Source organism: Galeopterus variegatus, unplaced genomic scaffold, assembly GCF_000696425.1.
Source record: "Galeopterus variegatus unplaced genomic scaffold, G_variegatus-3.0.2 Scaffold106, whole genome shotgun sequence".
Classification (NCBI taxonomy): Eukaryota; Metazoa; Chordata; class Mammalia; order Dermoptera; family Cynocephalidae; genus Galeopterus; species Galeopterus variegatus.
Genome location: NW_007726217.1, coordinates 508,313 through 519,301, shown reverse-complemented (window position 1 = coordinate 519,301; position 10,989 = coordinate 508,313). Strand labels below are relative to the sequence as shown.

General features: G+C 36.2%; 1 protein-coding gene across 3 annotated transcripts in view; it reads right to left on the bottom strand.

Moving 5' to 3' along the window:
- The window catches only part of ZMYM4 (zinc finger, MYM-type 4), a 144,831-nt gene that overhangs the window by 55,101 nt on the left and 78,741 nt on the right, over nucleotides 1–10,989 (bottom strand). For all 3 annotated transcript variants that reach the window (XM_008585292.1, XM_008585300.1, XM_008585310.1), the window contains exons 3-5: nucleotides 7,334–7,858; nucleotides 5,583–5,647; nucleotides 5,064–5,234 (exon numbers count right to left, since the gene is read on the bottom strand). In XM_008585292.1, coding sequence (XP_008583514.1) covers nucleotides 5,064–5,234; nucleotides 5,583–5,647; nucleotides 7,334–7,858 — 761 coding nt within the window. The remainder of the gene's footprint in view (nucleotides 1–5,063; nucleotides 5,235–5,582; nucleotides 5,648–7,333; nucleotides 7,859–10,989) is intronic.

Below are 10,989 nucleotides of genomic sequence, written 5' to 3'. Positions count from 1 at the left end.
GGAGCGCCACCACGCTTCCCAAGCAGCGCACTATAGCAGTGCGCCACCGGGCCGGCCCATATTTTTTACATTTTACAAAAAATGGTCTCTCCATTCATTCGAGTTGTCTTTTATCAGACCTAAGCACTTTTTAGTTGCTGCTAAAAACCACAGATCTTTTTCATTATATCATCTAACTGTGAAATCAATTTATATAAATATCGCTATTTTTTAACACAACTATAATTTGACTACGTACTCCACTAAACTTTCATGAATTCTATTAATGTGCTAATATAGATACTTAGCAGCCAGTAATAATTTTATCTCCTTTTCCATTATTTTTTCTTCTAATTTATTTAATGTATATTGAGCCAAAAAGCCAACAAGAGTTAAATAATAATGCTGACCCTAGTAATCTGTATTCTTTTAGCACTTTTTGTTGTGTTGGGTTTTTTTTGTTTTTTGGTTTTTTTTGGAGGCTTGCCAGCAACTCTTAGTAATTATTAACAGAAAGTTTACTTCATTTTACTTTCAGATTCAGTAATTGTTATTGACCAGAAGTAGATATTTCCTCACCATTATCAAGAGAGTATCTATTATAAGAAACGCATAATGAATTACATGAGATGTCTTTTGGCATCCAACAAGATGACCATACAGACACTCTTCCTTGACCTGTTGATGGAATACATGTATTAAAAGATTTTCCAATATTGACTCATCCTGACATTCCAATGTTATATACTATATTATAGCAAATTTCCAGTAAAAGAAAAAATTCTTTTAATCTCAGAAAACTCCAGAAATAATCAATACTCACTGGCATACATTAATGACCTCCAGTCAGCTCTCTTATTCTCTGTGATGGCTATTCCAAACTTCTGTGGCATTCCTTAATCCTCAAGTAAACATTAGTTATGTTATATAGTAAAAATAATTATATGTCTTAAGTACCGTGTATGTACACCATAATGACTTCAAGGCAGAATCATGTTTGGTTTATGTTTGTATCCCCCAATGATGACTAATTTTACAAATATTTCACAAACAAATCAATGACTGACAAATAATTAATGTTTTTTGAGAAGTAAATATCTAATTGATGACCCAAGAGGTTTCAGAAGCAGAAAAACCTAGGTGTCAAAACAAAACAAAGGGCCGGCCCGGTGGCGCACTGCTACAGTGCGCCACTTGGGAGCGCGGCGGCGCTCCCGCCGAGGGTTTGGATCCCACATACAGACCGGCCGCTCACTGGCTGAGCGAGGTGCAGGCACAACACCAAGGGTTGCGATCCCGTTGCCGGTCCCAGTCCAGTACGGGCGCGACACTGAGGGTTGCAATCCGTTGCCGGTCACGAAAAAAGACAAAAAGGAAAAAAACAAAACAAAAAATCCTTTACCAATACATTTAACTTCCCTTCATTTACTACAAAGGAAAAACCATATTAATATCTTAAGACAGTATTTTAGAAATGACGAACAGTTTCTATAACCAAATTAAACTTGATATGGCTAAAACAAAGCTCCAACATTTGAATTACTGCATTCTACTTTCCAAGATTGTATGAATCACTATTGTGACAATTAGTTAATTTGCTTTCCCATCTTAATCCATTTATTTCAATGAGAGATTACAGATTAGCTCTACCTCCATTATTACGAGCAAGCAAAAAAGAAAAAAATCATGATTTTAATGTAATACTTATTGACTGTCTAGCTTTTAGAACTTACAGAAAAGGGGAAAAAGGAAAATGAGATCTCTGGCTTTCAAGTTTTTATTTTAAAACCATCTCTAGGCATTTAAAAAAATTAAACAACTTCTACTTACAAAAATATTGGTAGACTAATAAAAACAAAACTTTGATTATGACCCCAGATTGGCTCCTTACTGGCCATGTGGCCTTGAGGAACTAACTTAATTTCTATGAACCTAAGCTTCCTCATCCACAAATATACCTCACACTCTGGCCATCTTATATAGGTCATTAGAAGGAGTACATGTAAAAGCACCTGTAGCTGTAAAAAATACCACAAAAAATGTTACAGTAACATGCAATGGGATTAGAATGAAGAAACAAAACTGGGAGGCCAAATGATGCTACGCCAGTACCAAAGGCAGCAGAACAATGACTGATAAACCCAGAAAATCATAAATGAAGAAATAACTAAAAGCAAATGGGTAGAAGTTGTTAAATTTATATATATGCACATTTCAACACCTTAGTGATATGCATAGGAAAGTAAAGAAATTAAGGCCAAAATGAATTATTTAAAAAGGAGAATTAGGAGGTGAGCTGAAAGCAAAACTACACAGTTAAGCACTGAGAAAACCAAGGGAGATTTTGAAAAGGTGCCATGAGCTAAAGCTATGAGTTTACTGAACCACAGGGAAAGTTACACTAATTGATGGTCAAAAGTAAAGGCTGACCACAACTGTAAAAGCTATCCGTATTTTATGTGAGGTTAATAGCACTGTTTTAGAGACTAAGAAAATAGTACATTGGAATTCCCCTTTCCAGTCCATGGGAAATGAGTAAGAGTAAGAAAGCATTACGCAGTATTGAAAAGCAAGCAATATAAGGGCCGGCCCGTGGCTCACTCAGGAGAGTGTGGTGCTGATAACACCAAGGCCACAGGTTCGGATCCCTATATAGGGATGGCCAGTTCGCTCACTTGGGAGAGCGTGGTGCTGACAACACCAAGTCAAGGGTTAAATCCCCTAACTGGTCATCTTTAAAAAAAAAAAAAAAAAACAAGCAAAAAACGAAAGAAAAGCAAGCAACATAGATTTCCAATGGTCATAAGGCAGAAATACCTAAAAGAATAGGAAAATGGGGGTTAGGCAGGGAGGTAACGTAGGGAGAGAGGAGAACGGTGGGACAAAGGAGAGTGGGGAGGTAGAAAAGGAAGGGGAAAGACAAGAAAAAAGAAGGAAAGAACCAGGTATCTAGGGATTACATATAACATAATCTCCCCTGGGGGGTTTCTAGAAGAATTACCAAAGATCTGGCCCTACAGGATTGGTGTGGCAACGAGAGAGAGGACTGCTCGGGGAAAATGTAGCTTTATCCACTCACGTGCCTTATTGTGGGGTCAGTGTAAAGAATACTTTTGGATCTTAGCCCAGAACCAACCCACATTACTGCTTGGTTCTCAAGAATCCAATCAATCAGGTGGGTGAGCTTTTAGGGAAGTTCTTCCCCATAATCACGATGAAACTTCATATTTGGCATTTTATAACACATTTTACAACTTTGAATTAGTGCACAAAAATGTAGATGTTGCTGTCCATTCCATCCTATTTATATTCTACAGCCACTGGAATCTCTGATTGTTTTGAAAACAGTAATGCTAACAACTTTCCCAATGCCTTCTATCCCCACTGTATTTGGTCTTTGCTATAAGTACCTTTATGTCCCAAGGAAGTGTTACTGGGTCATGGATAAAAGAAAGAGATGCCTTTGGTACCCTGCCTGCATTATGATTTCTTATAGATTTCCCATGCCCAGACTGAAGCATGTAAAGAAACACTAGATCTGCCCTGCATACAGACATGGTTATAGTCTTCTAAGGTATATATTGCCACATAGATTTTTCCTGGGTGTCAGGACATCTATTTATCCCTAAATTCACATATCCAAGATCTCCATTTTATCTGCTACAATAAACATGCTTTCAATTTACCTTCTATCCAAATATTTTCATATTCCTTCTACTGTCTTCTTTGTAGCAACTACATTCATATCCAACCAACTCCTACAGCTTCACCATCACTACCTTAATACATCTACCTTCCACTGGGCACCATGGAATTCTTGCTTAACTGAGCATCAATCAGACTCATATGAATCGCCTACCACTGTAATCACCTCTTCTTTTTCTATCTCCTTATTCTAAAGCAGTGATTCGCAATAGCAGATGATTATGCACCCCCAGAGGACATTTGGCAATGTCTGGAGACATTTTTGGTTGTTAAAAATTAGTGGGGGAGGTTGCTACTGGCATCTAGTAAATAGAGGCCAAGAATGTTGCTAAACATCCTGCAATGCACAGGACAGCCACTTAGAATTATCAAAGAATTATCTGGTCCAAAATGTCAGTAATGCTGAGGTTGAAAAATCCTGCTAAAAGAAAACTTTTCCACAGAAGTCTCACATTCTCAAACCCACTAACATAAAGATAGATAAAGGTAAGCTTTTCTCCTGATCCAATGTCACTGAGAGAAATAGCTAATTCATGTTATCTTTCCTTCTCATCCTCTGAATTTATGCCATCTGTACAAAACATAGACTACACTCAAACAATCGCTGCTATTGTGTATTCATCCACTGGACCCCTTCCTACATTTCAAAAATGATTACAGCATCTGATGTAACGTAACTTCTTTCTTCCATTCCAACCACTTGCAATATCATTAACTGCATGAATAACCTAGATGACTTCAGGACTTCACAGTTACAGGACCTTTTACCTCCAGAGCAACTGTGAAATAGCAGAACTCTACTCTTACACCCTTATTACTCACAGATCTCAAAGATCTCAAACTTGGAATCGTGTACCACTCATCAAAGCCTCCTTTACCTTCTACCCACTAATCTAATGAACTCCTTCTTCAATCAATGAACCCTTCCAAAGATAATCTGTCCATTAACTCCTCCTGAAAAATAGTTAAATCCATACATGGCCTGTAATTCATTAGCGGTAACTGCAAAGGCTTATTATCCAATATGAACTCAACCACATCACAAACCCATAAGCTACCTTAAACTTTCAGCCATATTTTATGTATCAATCTAAAATCCTGGAAGACTCACCCTTTCCTTAATTCTGCACTGAAATGCATTGCAAAATCAGCGGTATTAAGGAAAAAAGTTGATTAAAAGCCTTAATTACTACTCAGGAAAAGTTTCATATAACTCTTGTTAAAGCCTTACAAGATAATTCAAATTGCCTCAACCTTCTTTAAGAGTCTCCTTTTACCCTGTCAACAAACTACTTCACTTCTTATGCACTTCCTCTCTCAAATGAATAATTCAGTGTGTGGAACAAAAATAAGGGGGAAAAAAAAGGTGAAATGTTTACTTGAGCATTGTCAGGTTCATCTTTAATTTTGTCTAGTAGTCCCTGCTGTGGTGCCATTGCTTTGTCATACTCATCATCCAAAGGTTCTTCTTTAATTCTAATATTTGATGCAAAGGAATTCCCCAGTTCCGAACCAATGGATTCTTTATTGGCAAATGGGTAGCTGGAATCCTAAAACACAATATAAAGGATTAATAAATATTCAGATTTAAAAATTATTTCTCTTCAGGTTTAACACCCAAAGAAAAGCTCATTGGAAATGAAGGGCATTCATTAGAGTCCCTGTGCCTAAAAGTAAATGTGCTATAGGTCTAAATATCAAATACAAATAAGGAACCTAAGAGTTGAGGCTTTTTAGTTTTAGAATACCTCCAAAGATGTCCTCACCCAAATAAAAAAGCAAAAAAAAAAAAATCAGTGCTCTACCTAACACATTTAGTTAGAGTTTAGAAAGTGACATAAAGAAAACTTTGACACTTGCCACAGTTACAGCAATCTACATACACACTGAAAACTTACCCTAAAGTTTGTTTCTGGGGTTTGTGGTAAATGGGTATGTAATGTTTCTTCAACTTGATTAGCTACTGAAAGGAAAAAACAAACAAACAAACACATGTATATGAATAACAAATCTTCATAAAGAGTGACCTAAAAAGCTATCATTTGATAATCACCTCTCTTTCCCAACAAAGATGCTCATTAGAGTGAACTGGGTCCCAAAAAACACCCAAAAGGCAGTTTCGTTGAAAGTTCTGCACAATCTAGTCCCACCTAACTTTTTACCTCACACTTTTTCCTTTGCTCAAATCTAAATAAACTGGTTACTTTGTTCACTGTGCTCTGAAAATTACTTGTGCTTTTTCTTCCTCATTTCTGCTTATTCCATTCCTAATCTCCTCTATCTGTCCTAATCTTTACATAATTTTCCAGATGCAGCTCAGTCCAAATTTCACCTCTCCTATATAAAACCCTCCCTGGTCACTAAGTTAAAACTCATCTCTCTCCTAAGAATCCCTAAAACATTGTTACAGTTATTTGAAAGAAATCTTGTACTGCATTATGACAAACTTCCATCATTGTTTGCAATTATAAATTAAATCTTATGCTATTCAATTGGTCATTGACACTTCTACTACTTGTCTTGTCCCTTCTGCTAGTAGACATTATGTTCCTTGAGAAAAAGGACTCTATACTGAAAATATACACTGAATCATATATATTGAAAAATACAGTATACCCTTGCACAGCCTTGTACATAATGGATACTGAAAATAGTTGTTCTTTTTAATAATACTGTCTTGTTCTTTCTACCATATATTTCCCAGCATTGTCAGAAGAAATGCAAGGACTAGTATAGTAAACTTGCTTTCTTTCACATCTATTGAACATCACTGAAGGATTACTATATTCATTGTACCAAGTTAGGCCCCAAGAACACAAAGATGAATAACGTACAACCTGGCCCTAAAGAAACTCCTACACTAGTAGGTAAAGCAAAACAAATACAGAACTATAATAATGTGTAATAAATAATGAGGCATGAACAAACTATTGTGGAAATATAGACAAGAAAACAATTCATTATTGATGTAAAACGGTTAGGAAAGACTACAAAGTAGAACAGGTTTATGAGTTAGGCATTGTTGCATAAGATGCACTTTCACAGACATATATACAAACAGAGAAAATGACATACAGACAAATGAAACAGCAGAAGGAAAGGAAAGCACAGAAGAAAATATATGATATATTCAAGAATGGAACTAGAGCTAAAGTATAGAGTACAATGGACAAAGAAGCTCAAGAAGTGCCTCAAGAAACTTCTAAAACATAAAATAGAAATGTTATATATCTATAGATATAGATATAGATATATTTTTTAAACCTCCCTAATTTGGACTAATTGGTGGGACAGCAGTTTGAATTAGTGCTTACAGCACAAAGAGGTTAAATACAACTTTGGGTTCCAGTGTTCAAAGAAAATGAACAGATGATTCGAGTATCTTGCCTTCTCATCAAAATATTGCAACCAATATATATATATTGGAGAAAGAAATGAGGTTTAAAGCTATCTTTTAACCATTTATACCATTACCAAAAGTTACTGGGAGAAATTCAGTCACTATGCAAAGAACAAGGATTTAAAAAAAAAAATGACAAGTTTACAATGAATTTAACTGGTCATACTTCACATAACATAAAAATAAAAACTATATTATTATCAGTAGTTTTTTTATTGTGTTTTATGGTTCTATTCCAACAATTATTACCTGCTTTATCAAAAAAACTGCTTTTCAACCTTGAATCCAAATCTTTATGGGGTTTATCCAACCGTTTTTCACGTTCATGATAAGTTAGGTCTCTATTTTTCTCCTTTCCAGAAAATGTCTCTTTGCTGTTTTCTCTTACTAGACTAAAATCTTTCCGTATTGATTTAAAGACAGAAACCTGATCAAACTGTTTAGGAAAGTCTTTTTTTAATTTATTTTGAATTTGTATTTCATTTTCATTGTCTGATTCATGCTGTGTGACTCTTCTCTCTACTTCCAAGCTATCATCAGTATGAATTGAAGAAACAAGATTGTCCTTTGAACTAAAATCCTGTTCATCCTCATTGTCACTACCAACGACCGGAATTCCTGCAAGATCCCCAGAGTTCAAAAAATAATCATCTTCATCCAGCAATGAATTTTCAGATCCTGTTTGATTCGGCACTCCATAAGACATGCTGTCAAGGGTAGGAGTTAAGTTGTGGTCTATATCTTCAGACATTTCTGTATCCATGATACCACCACCTTAAAAAGTAAAATACTGTTTAGACAAACGATAGTGCTACAGATGACCACAATTATAAGGTCTGTCTGGTATTTAACCAAAAATTTTTTCTTTTCAAACAAAATATAGATAAATATTACCACAATACTCCTTTAACACTTTGAAATAGATGTAACTATCCCTACCTGTCAGTTAAGAAAATGGGGGCCCAAAACTTCAGAAACTAGGTTAGAAAGGAGGGCAATGTGATATAGATAAAAGGGTACCATCTTCAGAATCAGACATATCTGCGTTGAAATCATAGCATGATCCTGAAAATATGTGACCTTGAGAAGTAAACTCTCAGAGTCTACCCATAAAACAGTATAATACTCACCTTGGAGATTTGTGGTGAGGATTAGTGATACCTTTTATAAAGGGCCTACTAACACACAGTGACTAACACCTAGAAGGGAACATATAAGTGCTAATTATAATTGTTATGGTGATTCTGGGGAGCTGAGATTACAACACAGGTCTCTGGTCTCAGAGTCCCATTTTCTCCCCACTAACACTAATAAGCACTTATAACTGTTAGTGTTTACAATGGTAAATATTTAAACAAAAATAAAATTTATCCAACCTAGAATAAATTTTAAAAACTATTTACTGTTCATAACTATACGCTAAAGCCTCTCCCATTCCAAAACAAAAAAACCCAGCCCTATACGCCCCTCAGTCACCTTTCCTTCACAAACTTGGAGAAAAAAGGTCTACACTAGTTTGTTTCTACTTCATCTCCCAATCACTAATCGTTTGAGCTTAATGCTATCAGCTCTCAACTTCCCATTGGAATTACTGTCATTAACATCATGAATGATCTCCTAATGGTCAAATACAATTGACTTTTTTCACTCCTTATGTGACATGTCCCATAAAATTCTTTTGGTTTTTTTGACACTATTATTTCTTCTTACCTAAGTGGCCTATTTATTTTATACTCCTCTTCCTCTGATCATGGCTTCAATATTAGCTTTTCTACAGAATTCCAGATTGGGCTATTTTGCTCACCTCTGTAGCCTTTACTTTTGCTACTGACTTCTAGGCACTTTAAGCTTAGAACTTTCTTCCAAGATTCAATTGTCTATATTAACTAGCTCCTGTACGTCCTCTAGGGAATTCCAAGTTAGTATTTCTAAAATCAAACTCATCATGTTGGGCCGGCCCGGTGGCGCACTGCTACAGTGCACTGCTTGGGAGCGCAGTGGCGCTCCCGCCGAGGGTTCAGATCCCACATACAGACCGGTTCCCGCTCACTGGCTGAGCGAGGTGCGGGCACAACACCGAGGGTTGCGATCCCGTTGCCGGTCCCGGTACGGGCGCGACACTGAGGGTTGCAATCCGTTGCCGGACACGAAAAAAGACAAAAAAAAAACTCATCATGTTTCTGTTCCAAGCACACCTTTCTTATATTTTCCTCACTTGATTAACAAATTCACCAAGCCAGCAGTTGCTCAAGATAGAAAAGAGAATTACTCCAATTCTCCTCCTCCCTGGACAAATTCTATCAACTGTACTATTTACTTTCTTTCAAATCCATCTCTTCCACTCAGCATCTAGTTTCAACACTCTACACAATTCTTCCTGAACTACTGCAATACTTCCAACAGTGTACTAACTCAATTCACATGGATATCTAGGAAGCAACCAAATTCTTACAAACCCTATGCCCAAACCACATTTAAGTGTTCCATGAGTGGAAAAACTTGTACTGATAAAAATAGAGTGAAGCAAAGACTGAAAATATTAGTGGCACTTGCATCCTTGTTTTTATTTGTTCCTAAAGCCCAGATGTACCCTTCATGTTGTTCATTTTTCAACCCTGGATTCCACGATCCAATAAATTCCCCTTTTTGTTTAAGTTAATTTGAGTTGGATTATTTGTAATCAAGTCCTAACTGATAAAGGCTCCCAATGAAAGCTTTCTTCAAGTTACCCTACTCCATAAAGATGCCAGAATTATCTTTCTAATACATAAACCATTCCATATTATATCATCTCTTGAGATCCTTCAATAGCTCCCTCTGACTAAAGTATTCATTCATTCATTCAGCACATATTTATCAGGAAACCACTCTGTGGTAAGTACTGTACTAGGTTCTAGGGATAAAATGATAAAAAAAGATAGTTAGGATTCCCCCTTCCTCACAGAGCTAGAAAAACAGACAAAAATTAGAAACAGTGTGATGGTGATTAAATGAAAATAATCTGATCCACAATGATGTCAAAAGGGGTCGGGCGGGGAAGAAAAGCCTTTTTTTTTTAAAATCAGAAAAATGCTTGCTAAGGCTGGCTGATTAGCTCAGTTGGTTACAGCATAGCCTTATAACACCCAGGTCATGGGTTCAGATCCCCGTACTGTCCAGCCACCTAAAATAAAAATGCTTACTAATAAATACAGAGGTAATAGTAGATGTGAGAAATGACTCTTTTGTACTTTCTGAAATAATCTATTCGGACAACAGATGGTAAAAGATACTAAAATCTTCGGAGATGCAAGCTAAAGAACTTACAGGTGAGGTATAGTGTCTATAACTTACTTTCACATAGCACACCACATAGAGCAAGAAGCAGGGAGAGAGCAGGGGAGAGGATAAGTGATACTATAGATACTCATTGTAATGTTCTTTCAATTTTTCCATTTATTTTAAAATTCTCATAAGAATAGAAGATTAAAGAGAAAATATAAATGAAGCAGGGTGTCAAACCAAACACATGCACATGAGTGCAAACACGCACATACCCCCACCAGACTATAAGCAATAAAATTTTAAGTCATCAGGGTTAGAGACTTTTCTATTCAACATTTTATCCTTAGTAGCTGACCACATAGTATGTGCTCTGTAACTGTTTCATGAATGAAAAACCACGCATTTTATATGGTCAGCAATTCAGTTCTATAGTATATGAGAAGTATTACTGAAAAAAGCAACTTTAAATATTTCTACATTCAAATTCAGGATATAATATTGGGAGAAAAGGGTAGCCACCTGGAAAAACTTAGATCCCTAACTCACACCGAAACAACTTCCAGATGTTCTAGAACATTCTTCCAGATTTTTTTTTTTTTTTTTTTTTTTTTTTTTTTTTTTTTTTCCGTGTCCGGCAACGG